Source organism: Bos indicus x Bos taurus, chromosome 6 (genome assembly GCF_003369695.1).
Source record: "Bos indicus x Bos taurus breed Angus x Brahman F1 hybrid chromosome 6, Bos_hybrid_MaternalHap_v2.0, whole genome shotgun sequence".
NCBI classification, from domain to species: domain Eukaryota; kingdom Metazoa; phylum Chordata; class Mammalia; order Artiodactyla; family Bovidae; genus Bos; species Bos indicus x Bos taurus.
In genome coordinates, this window is record NC_040081.1 from 67,903,073 (window position 1) to 67,916,984 (window position 13,912).

A 13,912-nucleotide genomic window follows, 5' to 3' on the forward strand; every position below is an offset into this window, starting at 1 on the left:
CTCTCATTGTCTTCTGTCTTGTGGAGTTTCTGATGATAAGTCTGATGTCATTCATAATGCCTTTGAACATAGTGCCTTGTTTTGTTCTCTGGTTGCTTTTATTCTCTTTTCACTGATTTTCAGCAAGTTGACTATGGTGTGCCTCAACATAATTTCCTTATGTTTACTCTGATTAGGATTTGTTGAGTTTTTAGGCCTTTGAACTTAAACAGTTTGTATTAAACTGGGAAATTTCTCAGCTGTTATTTCTTCAAATAGTTCTCCTGTTCTCCCTCTCTCTTCCTTGTGGGGCTACAGTTATACTTGTGTTAGATGCTTGATACTGTCACACAAGCTACTGATGCTATGTTCAGGTTTTTCTGTTTTTGTTTTCTCTTTTTGTTTCCCTTTGGGTAATATTTATTACTATATCTTCTAATCCTAATCTTTTCTTCTGCTCACCCCAGCTGGTATATTTTCATTTCAGATGCTGTATTTTTCATCTCTAGAAATTCTGTTTGTGACTTTTTATATCCATTTCTCTCATCTTGATAATATTTTCTTCTACCATCTTAAACTTCTCGGATGTGTTTATGACAGGTGTTTTAACAGCATTGTGCTGTGGTTCTGTCATATCTGTCATGTCTTTATTTCTTTCTCTGGTTAAAGTTTTTATCTTCGTTATGGGTCATATTTTACTGCTTCTTTGTATTCCTGATAGTTTTTTTTTTTTTTTTCTGTTTTTTAATTGGATGCTGAGTATTGTGTTTTAGGTTGTTGGTTGCTTGGATTTGTTGTATTCCTTTTAATGTTGGATTAAAATTTTTTTCCTGGTGTGTATTTAAGTTACTTGGAATCATGTTGTTCCTTTGAAAGGACTGGTCCAGAGCAGCCTCAGTCTAGGGATGACATAGCCCCATCAGGAAGATAACACCCTCCTGAGGATTCCACCCAAAGCCCTGTGTATTTTGAGAATTCAGACTGTTCCCAGCCCCGTGTGAGCTCGGGAATTTCTGCAAGTTCTTCTCCAGTGTTTCTCTCCCTCGACTCAGGCGGTTTCCTCTCACATGTGCAAAGACAAGTCCTCAGCCAGCAACTGGGGAGACAGTGTGGGTCCCCAGGTCTCTCTGTGCAGTTCTACCTCGCTGGTATTTTGCCCCACAAATTATATGCCTCCTTGAAATCCACAAACTGTCTTTTCCAGTTTAGTGAGTTGGGGTTCCACTGGGCTGGGGTTGGGTTCCCCCTTCTTGCTGTAGCCTGGAAAGCACCTCCACACAGTTTGCTGGTGTCACTGGGGGGCTCATTTCTTTTTCTCAAAGACCACACAGTAGCATTTTTAAAATTTTCTGAATTACCCTTTAACCCACTCCAGTATTCTTGGGGCTTCCCTGGTGGCTCAGTTGATAAAGAATCTGCCTGTAATGCAGGAGACCCTGGTACAATCCTTGGGTTGGAAAGATCCCCTGGAGGGGAGGCTATGGCAACCCACTCCAGTATTCTTGCTTGGAGAATCCCCATGGACAAAGGAGCCTGGTGGGCTATAATCCATGGGGTCACAAAGAGTCAGACACAGCTGAGCAACTTACATTTTGGCTTCACCCTTTAATATATCTGGAAAGAAACTATAGTAAAATACCAGGAAAAGATAAAATACCCATTTTTAACATCTCTCTACCAAAATTATAGTCCTAAAGGTATGCTTGTTTTCCCCCTCACCTTAGAACCTTGTAGCCAATTAAAAATAGCACTTGATTGTAAAGTTATATTAATTTTCTCCTAAGTTTACTTTGGCTTGAGCTTACATATAGTCTTACAGATGTCAGAGAATTGCAACACTTAAGAGTTGAAAGAAACTGTGGAGGACGCTGGGTTCAGTCTTGTCACTGTGCAGATGATGAGCCTGAGGGCCAGAGGGGAGGGGACAGCATGAGGGCCTGAGCTCTGTCCCTGAGCCACACCACCTTCCTGACTCAAACTGCCACTGTCCTGTGGGGTCCTGTTTCAGGAAGGGGAGGGGATAGAGACTTGGGCTGAAATGGCCAGTTCTTCTGCAAGTGGAATTTTGTCTTGAATGTTTTTATGCTTAGTGTTTTTTCCCCTAATATAAATTTTATAAACAAATGTTGTCTGGATTCCTTTAAGTAAAACAGTCATTTTTGGCTTGATTCCTTTAAAAGGACCTAGTGAGAATAAGATGGGACAAAGAGAATGAGATAAAAGACTAAATAGAGTGATATTTTTGGTTGCTCCGATGCTGGTTCTTATATATCAGTTAAATTTGCTTTTTCTGTATCCTCTGGGGCAAAGACAAGGTACTGTGCTGAAAGCCACAGATGGAGTTGCCTCTTGGGGTTCTGAGAAGGGTGAATGTTGGGCTGAGTGAGGCGCTGAGAACGACAGCATCTTAGCCTGGCTGAGAGTTGACACCATGAATTGATGACCCACTCTGGGAGGCCTTCCAGCAGCGCATCCCACAGCCTGGGTGCAGGAAGGCGAGAATGATGGGGAGGACTGAGGGAAGTTTCTAGGCTCGGTGGGGAGATGGGAGCTGAGTGGAGCTTTCTGAGTGACTGAGGCAGAGAGGCTTCTGGATGGGTAGAAGGGGGCTTTTGGGGGGTGAGAGAGAAGAAGTGCAGTGAGCAAGAGAAGGATGGGAGATTTCTTTAGGGGCGAGTCCTGGCTTTTCAGCCCTTGCAGTGAAGCTTTAAGAAGTTGTCTTGCAGGGTTTTGTGGAGGCAGAAGGTACTAGTGGGAATCCCGCCTTCTTGAGAGGTGATCCTGCAATGGTTAATCTGTTGTTAGAAATTAGTCCTCACAGCCTGTCCCGTGATGCACCCAACTTTTCCAACTGCCTGTGCTTTTATTTAGTTTTTGAGGTGTTTCAGGAAGGTGCTAGGAGGTCACATGTTAGAGCTAATGTCTAAGTCACTTCCATTTAGTGGAATGGTTGTGGATGTTACTCATAGGATTTGCTGAGGAAGATTTTGTTGGGTCTTGTGTTCAACACCCTGTTACCAGAGAACTCTGTCCAACTTTAACCTGAGATCTGCTGTGACCATTTGATTCATTTCCTCTTCTAACTTGAGTCAGTTCTTATTTCTTAACCAGTGTGTTTGTCTGGTTTCCCTCTCCACACAACCCACAACACACCAGACATAGACGGGCACACACTCTTCACTACTTGTTATACTTTTATTGTAAATTATGAGGAAAACAGAAGGCAGGCATGGGTGAGGACAGAAGTAGAAGAATATATGGTCATTTAATCCCAGGTTCGTTCCTGTGAACATCTTGTTGGCTTTACCGTTAAGGTTACCCTTTGGTTATTGCTGAATTTGCTCAGCAGTTGTTTGTAAAGTGAATTGAACTCTGAAGAGCTGAGAAGGCGGCAGATGGGTACACGATGAAATGCTCAGGTTTGGAATCAGACTCCTGGTGCAGACCCAGCTCTTATCGACAGTCATTTAACTCTTGGGCCTCAGTTTCCTTATTTATAAATTGGGGATTATAATAATGCCTCATGTAATAGGCATATAATAATAGCCTCTTGCATTACTTGAGTATTGAGTATAAGGCACTTAAAACAGTTGCTGGTTCAGTTCTCAATAAAAGTTAGCCATAAAATTAGAAATAGTGGTTGAATTTTTCTTCATTGACATTACTCAGGTGCTTGTAACCCCGTAGTGGCTCAGACAGTAAAGAATCTGCCTGCAAACACAGGAGACATGGGTTCAATCTTTGGGTTGGGAAGATCCCCTGGAGAAAGAAATGGCAACCCACTCCAGTATTCTTGCCTGGAGAATCCCATGGACAGAGGACCCTGGCAGACTACAGTCCATGGGATCACAAAGAGTTGGACACATCTAAGCCCACTAACACACACAAACCTCAGGTTTCAAATAATATCTTATGTTCCAAGAGTACAGTAATAGAATCTATACCAAATAAAATGACTGGGGAAAAGCTGTGCCAGTTGAAAGATCTTTTTTGTTTTTCTTTATGTTTTAAAGGAAGTATCACTAGTTGAGCTTAATTAAGTAATTGCCTTGCAAACATTATTATTTGAGAACTAGGCTGGGTAAATTCTCTAAGCATCTTGTTTTAGTTTCACTTTTCCCAGTGAGAGGGCACTCATGAGTTTTAAGACCTTTTTGCTTGTTTCTAATGTGTAATTAAAAAAAAAAAAAGGACTCCCATTCAGAAAACTGATTTGCTGTTTTCAGCTTTGTAAACAACCACATTGATTCAAGTTCTTTAGCACTCTGTTTTTGCCTTATGTTTGTTGAACTGTGATAAGGAAGACTGCATTGTCTCTTTATATTTTGTAATCCCCATGGTTTCAAATAAAAATTCTGTGACCTGTATTACAGGTCTTCAGTGACAGTCTTTGGATTTCACGTAAATTGTTACCAGTTTCTTGGTTGTCACCATCAACATGCTTGTGATCATGGGCACTTGTATATTGTTTCTTATGTATTCTAGCCTCTCCCGAAATCTTATGGATGTCTTTTTTAATGTTAAAGATTTTTTTCTTTATAATTTTAGTAATTCAGCATTCCCCTTTTTCAAGTACTATTAAAACTTTGGGGAAATTGGAAATTGGTCATCTGACAGAGGTCTGTGACATAGCGTGTCTGAATACCTAGATGTTTGGAGAATCATTTTTGTAATATTTATATTTACATATTTACAGTTGATTAATTATTTTGTTTTAGTTTGTGTCACCTGTGCCATTTAAGGAAAAAAAAAAGCTTAACTATCACATCTTACAGGAAGACCTGTATTTGAACAGTCTTACATAAACAAAAGCACTATTTGTTTTCAAAGTTGAATGTCAAATCAGAACTTGATAAAACTTCATTATTCACTCCATTAGTGGTTAATAGTCTTTAGCTTGAGGAGTGCGTTCTCGTAAACGAAACATAGCTTTTTAGAATATTCAGAGTAGGATCCTTTGGTTTTACAGCTGCAAATAACATCTGTAACTGCTTTTAAAAATATGTGTTTAAGGAAGACCACAAAGCAGAATCTAGTTGTGTATTGTAGGGGGTTAATAGGTCTTTGGTGTGTGTGTGTGGAGCCTGCTTGGTTCCTATTAGTATTTGATGGATACAATGAAAGTTGTTTGTTTTGTTGTCTTAGAAAAATGAAAGCTGTGAAATCCATACCTGCACATTGTGGGTCGAGAGGTGGACAGGGAGAGCAGTTCTTCTGCTTTCCCCTTAGCCTTGAGGGGCCTTTGGGGGTGCTGGTTGACTCTGGACAGTCTGTCTCAAGGTACTCGCTGCTTAGATTCTGACCTTGAGATGCTGAAGTCTGCCTCTCTCACCCTGATGCTCCACGAGCAGAGTCACAGGGTCAGTGTTGACAGCGAACTATTTGAATTTCCTTCGAAGGGCTTCTAGATGTTTTTAGCTGTATTCCTTGGATTTGTTAAGGTGATTCAAAAAACAACAACAACAACACTCAGTGTTGATGGCCGCTTCATAGCATCCTGGGAGATTCAGTTCACTTAGTTGGGAACACCTTTGAGAATGCCATTAGGATCACTGTCAGAGAACCCCCGGGCGTGTCTCCATTTTGCTGTTTCGTAGATGTTTGCTCTGGGATCTCTCAGTTGTGCTGTCCCCAGGAATCCGCAGTGTTTGCAGTCATGGTCATTTGCACGTAGCCTCACATCCCCCCACAGGCAACATTGGTGATCAGCGAGATGCCACTGTTCAGATCGCGAGTGCCTCCATAATATCTCTCTCTTGTTTGCTAGGCAGAAGATGGTGTTAGTGATTGCGAGCTGCTGGCTGGCACCCTGGCAGAGCAGGAGTGAGTGAGTGCTGTTCAGCTTTCCGGCCCTGTGAGTCTGATGCCTTCCCTCCATGTTTTGGCATCGCTGCCAAACACATGCATTGAAATCCTTCATGATCACCAGTTTGTCAGATGGTTGCACTGTTTCCAAGAGTCTGTCCAGGTCCTCTGTATCTTCTTTTCTGTCACCTTAGTGTATGTCCATTGTGATGGGGACGTGGATGGTGTTGGAAGAAGGCACAGTGTGTATCAGGGCCAGACTGGCGACTTTAGGTCTAGTGAACGACTACAGGCTCCTCAGAGGGAGAGCATTTCCAGAGCGTCCATGCCCTCAGCCCAGCGCTGCCTGAGCTGTTGTTCAACTGGGGCCCGGTCCTGTGGTGCCGCGTGCGTTTTCAGCAGGTCCCTGGTTTTCTTCCATGGGACTGTGGAGGGTGCTCCATAGTGGGGTATGCTGCTGCTGCTGCACCCACGTGACAGGACAAGAGGAAGTCTTCTGTTTCCTTGCACAGTGCATTGCAGAAGCATGAGCCATGCAGTGCAACACCCCACGAGGCTCGGGGGCAGAAGGGGGGCCCCCACGAGGGTGCCCTTCCCACTGTCGTCCTCTCCTCGGAATGAGCCCTGCACCCTTGAGCAGGGTGATGTACGTGGCCAGGGGAGGGCAGGACAGGCTGTAGAGGGCAGGCCCCTGCTTGCCCTGAACTATGGAGCCCTCCTCAGACTTAAGCTGTGTGGCCAGGACAGGGCCGGGTGACTGAGAGCCATCTGACCCGGCCTGTGGTTGCATGGCCGTCATGCCGCACAACTGGGGCCGAAAGGCAGACCCGTCGCACATCTCCATTGTTGGCTGTTGAGTGAGGTGCTTACGTTTGCTGTATTGTTTAGGTCCTTTACTTTAAAATCAGTGTCAGGGCCAGAAATTCTCCTTGTACTCAAGAGCGCTTCACTGTTAGAAAATTTGAGGTAACAGCTTTATCAGGAGGTGTGTGTGGCTGCACATGTGGCTGGCACGGGGTCATGCATCCTCCCTTAATCTGGTGAACATTTAGATTCCACTCCACATGAAACAGCCAGGCACTTTCTCCCTTTGTAGAAAGATACTTTTGCAAAGTTTCTTTGAAACTAAGATACCATGACGAGGCTAGCTAGCATTTGATGTCTAAGTTTACCACTCAAGGTCCCAGGTCCTCTGTCCTTTTACATAGAAACTGCCCACTTTTTAGTTCCCAAATGGAATCTTGTAAGAAAGATCAGTGAGAAATTAACATTCTTAATTGTAAATATAAGTAGAAGGAGCTTAATCTGCCCATAATCTGCCCAGGCTTATGTAAATGTCTTTTCTGGATTCCTCATGCAATGTCATCTTTCACCTGGCTGTTAGTTAGGGGTGTTGTGCTAGGAGATGTCGCGTGCAGCAAATCTAAGGTAAGAAGCACTGTGGCAGGTAGACAGGTGGACATACTGCTTTCCCCGAAGGTGGGGGATGGAAGGTTCTCCAGAGCCCCGATGTTCATTAGGAGCTCCACTGAACTCCATCATTTTTAGGTGCAAAAAAAGCATTTACCAGTGAAATAAAATTGGTGGAAGAAAGATTTTTTTTCAAGAAAACCTGATTCCTAAGCATGAAATTTGAAACCTTTAAACTCTATTTAGTTAAGTTATAGGTTTTGGGGATCAGTAATTATGATGTCAGTAATAATCATAAATGTCAAACAGCTAGTGATTGAGTTATGGATTTTTATTTATCCCAAGAAATAATCACAGATAACAATCATATCCCATGAAATAATCATAGATTAGGGTGATCATTCAGTTGATATGACTCTTTCTCACAGTAAAACTCTATAGTACAAAACTGTTTAACCCTTCCATTATGTCTGACCACCTCCCCTCCCCCTACCTTAGTCTTGACTCAGGATTTTTATGGTGTATGATACAGGAACTGTTTACTAATTCCTCACTGAAGTGAAATAGGAATTTGGATTGTTTGGGGGCACCTGGCTCATCCTTGTTTTTGTTTGTTAAACAGGAAAAGGACCAGCGAAGCCTAGACATAAACACTGCCAAGTGCATGTTGGGACTGTTACTAGGAAAAATCTGGCCCCTTTTTCCAGTTTTTCACCAATTCTTAGAGGTACTAAATTGTTATTTTATGGAATGTATGTTTGCTTGCTTAGAACTACCAAGTAAACTTTACTCGATCCTCTTCTGTACTTTTCTGTTTGTCATACTTCTCTGCCTGTAGGAACTGTGGCGACGTACTGGCTGCCCCTGAGCACGTTCCCGAGTCCCGAGCATCCCCGTGTGTGCACATGGCCCCGGCCCCCTACAAATGCTCCAGACACCGCAGCTCTGGCCTTTCCTCTCTTGTCCCCCTTTTGTTTGTGTTTAGATTTCCTGCTTTTTATAACAAGAGTAAAACAAGATTTACCTTATTTTGTGGCTTTAGATGAAGTTCCACTTTTATGAAGTGAAGGTTGGAGAACAGCCATCCACTCTCTCACTAAATTCAGTCTGTGTAACATGTCCTTACCTACTCTTATCTCCAAGAAACTTCAGTCTCAGTGGCCAGTTCCTTCATTTGGTATCTCCTGCAGTTTAAATTTTCTTCACGTTTGTGTTTGAAATAATCCAGCACTTTCCTCCATTGTTATCATTTGTTTGCTCTAAGTATTAATGAGAGAAATTCTGAGCTGCTGGTTATTAGGAACTGGCTCTGATGCCAATGTAATACTGTTAAGACTTGGAAGAACCTGAGGTGAAAGTCTGAGTTACTTGGGTTGTCATATATAGCCTCCTTCTTGCGCTCCAGTCCCCAAACCCCTTTAAAAATTGCTTTTTCCTTGAAAGGATAAGGGTGTTGGATCTTGGAGAAATTCCTGGACTTTACACTGACTCCAGCCTCACTCTTGAAATAATCTTCCTTACAACTTGTTGGTGTAATGGTCCAGAAAAACTTCTGACAGGCTTCTTTGAGAACTGTTATTAAAATTTGCTTTTAACATTACTAACTGGGATTCCTGAAGAAAGGTATGAAAACAAGTTTTTAATATAAGAAGCACTTGTTTACATGACAGCCCGTATTTACCAGTGATCTCTTCCAGTTTCTCTGACAACCCTCAGAAATGTTAGCTTTATTTGGAAAGTGAGTAGCAATGGGCTCCTGATCTCAGGATCCTGGGAAGAATTTAAGGCTGGGTGTGAAGGTCCTTCTGTAGCTGAAAGACTACAGCAGATTTGACTTCACACAGTTCCAGGAGCACCATCAACTGTTTCAGTGACTGGGTTTTGCTTTTAGTTGCTTAGAAAGTTTATAGTCTGTGCTTTGTTCTCTCTCTCACACCAGTTTGCATTTTTCTTTTAAAAGGACCCAGTAATCCTTTCATTTGAGCTTTTCTTGTGTTTACATCCTCCAAACCATTGGCTCAACTCTCTTTGCTTTTTATGTACTTGCTTTGTTTTCCAGTGTTCCCAATTTTAGTGGCAAAGATTTAAGAATTATCAGACTGGGTTTTATTTTTAGATTTTTATACAGGGATATTGTATTTTGAAATATGCATGTAGCCTTTTTCCTGTCTGGGAGGAAGAGAAAAACTATTTCATGGCTGTTCTTAGTCCTTTTATGATCAGACTCAAGTTTTTAATTATCAGAACAGTAACTCTTCAGTGACTGGACCACCTAGTCCTGAGAGTGCTTGCAGCACTTAGCAAGGTCTCATTGAGTAAACCCACGGTGGCATGTGCCGTTAGCTGACAGCTTGACAGGAAGCATGATGTTCATGTCAGGGCCTGTTAATGGGAGCAACTCTTTATTTAGCACTTACTGTGTGCCACACACTCAATAAAGTGCTTTTTATAAATTATAGAAATTATCTGCATTAATCCTTACCACATCTCTGTGAAATGGATATTATCCCTCTTTTACATAAAAGTGCTTTTGCCATCTAGAAATTTCACTCCTAGGGATGTAACGTTGTGTTTCTTCGATGCATTTGTTGTTTTATGTTGAGCCCCCATAATATTTTTGTAATGAAAATTGTCATCCACAGTTCCCCTCTCGCTATCTCTCACCCTTCTCCTAGAATGGTGCCTAACACACCTCAAATGGAAAGTGATAACCTTCATGAGCTTTTATCAAGTTGATTGTCACAGCAGTTGAAACTGTCTGATTTGTTGTGTCAGTAATTCATATTATTTTTCCTCCACCAGCAATCAAAATATAAAGTTATTAATAAAGACCAATGGTGCAATGTGCTAGAGTTTAGCAGAACAATTAACCTTGACCTCAGCAACTACGATGAAGATGGAGCATGTAAGTACTGGGTGGGTGTCGTTTTCCCCCTGCCCCCCGCACGTTTGCTCCTCAGCCTCTGAGAAGTCTCATAAGTGTTGTTCCCTGCCTCTCTTCTCTCTCTCTCCAGGGCCAGTTTTGTTGGACGAGTTTGTGGAGTGGTATAAAGACAAACAGATGTCCTAGGACTTTATGCATAGCAGCGAGAGAGTCACTGTTACCACAGTTATGTCAACCATTAGCCATAAATTGCTGTTTGTACCCAGCGCATGCTGCTTTTCTCGCACGGTCTCCCTTTGGCAGGGACGCGTCGGTGTTTGCTGTTGAATGGGCCAGCTCTGCTTGCTGTGTGGCACTGTTCTCTTGGAAGGCTGCTTTGCAGTTTGTATTTACACTACAGATTGGTGAATTTGCCAGCGTCCTCACTGTGATTATGTGTATATTGCTGTTTAAATTTTGTATATGTGTATAAAAAGACAAAGCTTCACCTAGAGATTATTTCTGCAAAAATGTATTGTAAAATAATTTTTGTGGCATATTTCTAGTCCCTTTTTTCAAATGACCCAATTACACTTTTCTTTGGTCTCAAAATGTAGCATTTCAGATATAAGACAGAACAGCTGTTATCATATGCAAATGTTGCCAGAATTAACCTTATTATTTAAGAGGCCAACTTTGGAAGGAGGTGGGAGTCGTAACTTTTCAGAGGCGTTATGCCAAATCTAATTTGGTTTCCTTAAATATTAGCATTTTGAAATGATGCAAGTTAGAATAATTGAACATATAGACCCATACCATGCCACACATCATTTCCACCGTGCAGTATATAGGTTTTGATTTTCTAATGTTAAAGCTGTCATAGTTTGAATATAGGTACAGATGAACAAATTACAATTGCACCTTTTTTTCCCATTGGTTTTAAACCCTTGTACACTTTTTTAGTGCTTTTTTTTTCCTTTTGCATTCTTCTAGTCAGTGTTTGGTCTGCTGATGCTTTCTATGCCATTCTAAGTAAAATTTATTTTGCCGCCTCCATGAAAACCTAATGGTTTGCTGGCAATTTATAACTGCAGAGCACTTTTAGTTGTGGCTTGAATTTTTAGTTAAGCTTTCATGGTGTCTGATTTTCTAGTTTTGCGGGGGCGGGTGGGGGGAAGAACTATACTGTAAGTGAGAGGTGTTTTGTTTTGTTTTCCTTTTTTTGTTTCTTTCATGCTAGGCTTTTCCTGGCAGAATGTCCATTGCAGGCAGTGGACACGACACCACCAGCATTGAGCTAAAAACTCTATTACACGGTAGGACCTTTCCTGGAGGGGCCGCTCGTCATTACCTGAGTAATATGTACAGAGAGGTGATAGCCATTATTTATGTGGGTGAAGAAACAGGAGTAAATGGGATGGTATTTTTAGGTTTGTATTTTATGTATTTTTTTTTTTTTTTTTCTTTTCTTGTCTTAGCCCTTCTCAAGGAAATGTACAAAAAAACATGCTTCTCCCTCAACTCTCTGGTGCTATTGAATGACTTAATTTAGTCCCTAAAGTTTGTGAGAACACAATAGTCTAATGACTTAGACTGTCATTAGACAGTCTAATGACTTTCAACCAAGTGAAAGCTAGTGGTGCATTTGAGCAAGAAAATGCATAGTTGTGAGCAAAATCCATGACTGAACATGTGACAGTTGGAAGAGGTTCAGATTATTTCAAAACCTGGCCCCAAAACCTTTTGGGTCAAATGTGAACCTTTTAACGGCATTATATGAGTAAAGCACACAGACAATGCTACTGTTTGACCACGATTTCACAGTTTCTTTGCAAACAGTGTTCATATTTTCATATTTTGTTTTTCCCTAACTGAACCACCAAAGACAGGAATTTTGTGTGTATATACAGTGTGTGTGCATATACAAAATCATGATCTGGTAGAATGAAACTCACTTCCTTTTTCTACCAAATAGAAAGGTTTGGTTTGCTGTGAAATAAACCAGAAGTTTGAAAAACTCTGTAGTGATTAAGCATACTTAATCATTCCTTGTTTAGAAGCTGTAGACTCCCCTTCTACTTTACACATTCACACCAATTTGCACAAATTCATCCCTGAAAAGAACAGAAGACGTTGACAGCAAGCACAGCTCCTGAGACCAGCGTGTTGAAAGGGCTTCCGTTCCGACGGGTGCCTGTTAACTCCACTGGTGACTGGCTATAGGCAGGTTCCAATCTGTGGAGAACTTGATTCATTTTCAAAAGGATCCCATGAAGTTAACAAATCACACTTTAAAGGCAGCAGTTCTTAAATTCGATCAACTCTAGTTTTGTTTAAAGCAAATAGAAATCATCAATGAAATTATTTTCAAAGGTACTGTAACAAACTGGAAAATTTTTTTTAACAGTAAGCACAGTTAATCCCAAAATAAGAGGGTGGCTACAGGGAAAATGTTACATTTTAACACACAGTGAACATTTTGATGACAGGGGTTTTGGAAAAGCCAAGCAAAAATTATTTCATGATGTGTAACATGGAAGTAAATATTCCAGAAGGGTGATCTTGCCTATTTAGAAAAGGCCAAATAATCTCTGAATTCCCTTGAAAAATAAATCTTTGTGACTGCAGCGTGCTTGCCCTTGGTTTCTGTGATTTTATGCAGTTATTTTTAAGGGGAAGAAGAGCCAGAAGTAATAAGATATTTTTTCATAAAAATCTCCCTAAGTTACATAAGTTGAGCAGTCACCAAGCACTTATTTATGGGCAAATGATAAGTAAACGAGGGTGCCTTTTTCTGGTTTTTCTTTATCACCTACATCTCCACCCTTTCTTTCTTTCCATTGTGTTTTGGCCTCCACGTTGCAATACTCTGTGATAACGGAATCCAACTTTTAGATGTTGACTGTTGCGGTAGGTCGGAAATTGCATTATTTGATTTGCCATAATCACCCTCTATAATGTTACGTGCAGCTTATTTGAAGCATGACCTCTGAACTAAGTTTTTATAAAGCTCACTAGACAGACTTCTAGGATCTGGATTAACAACAGACTTCTGTTGCCTCTCAGTCTCCATCTTAACAGTGCTTTTGAAGTTTATACAGAAAGCTTTAAAAGTTAGTTTGTGCCCTTGGTTTTTACTCTTACAACTGCTAAAATACCTCTGTAAGCCTTATCTTTTATTCTTTCATATGTTGTATAATAAATGTATAGAATCCATTGACCAACTAAATTGTTGGGTGTCTGTAAATGAGACCAAAATGTGGGTTGCTTCTTTTCATGAAGTCATTTCTCTCGGGGGTTACTGTCAGTGAACTGCAGCTAACCTGTAACTGTGAATGCTTCGTGTCGTCAGTATTTGCATCACCTTCATAAACGTGTGCAAGTCCTGTGACTCCCAGCTTAACTGAAATATTGTTATGCCACCTAACTTGAGTACAGCAAACTGGTTTTAGGTTTTAATGTAATTGATGTAAAACGATACCCCATAAATAAAAAAGTTATTTGTGTTTGGTTTCAGAACTGATTTGTTTATTTTTCTCTTTTCATGGCTTTCTCTTAAAAAATCCCTTAAGGTAGTTTTAGACTTCCCTGGGTGGCTCAGACGGTAAAGAATCTGCCTGCAGTGCGGGAGACCTGGGTTCTCTACCTGGGTTGGGAAGATCCCCTGGAGGAGGGCATGGCAACCCACTTCAGTATTCTTGCCTGGAAAATCCCCATGACAGAGGAGCCTGGCGGGCTGTAGCCCATGGGGTCGCAAAGAGTCAGACATGACTGAGCAGCTAAGCACAGCACACACGGTAGTTTTAAAGTATTTCATGTATCATCAAGTCAGCCCCAAGGCTACAGAAGTGAGGT

At 41.3% G+C, this 13,912-nt stretch overlaps 1 protein-coding gene across 4 annotated transcripts in view; it reads left to right on the plus strand.

The window, feature by feature from the left end:
* DCUN1D4 (defective in cullin neddylation 1 domain containing 4) overlaps nt 1-13,576 on the plus strand; it is a 71,298-nt gene extending 57,722 nt beyond the window's left edge. For all 4 annotated transcript variants that reach the window (XM_027544482.1, XM_027544483.1, XM_027544484.1 and 1 more), the window contains 3 exons: nt 7,817-7,921; nt 9,997-10,099; nt 10,209-13,576. In XM_027544482.1, coding sequence (XP_027400283.1) covers nt 7,817-7,921; nt 9,997-10,099; nt 10,209-10,264 — 264 coding nt within the window. In that variant the 3' untranslated portion in view covers nt 10,265-13,576. The remainder of the gene's footprint in view (nt 1-7,816; nt 7,922-9,996; nt 10,100-10,208) is intronic.
* The last annotated feature ends 336 nt before the right edge of the window (nt 13,577-13,912 follow it).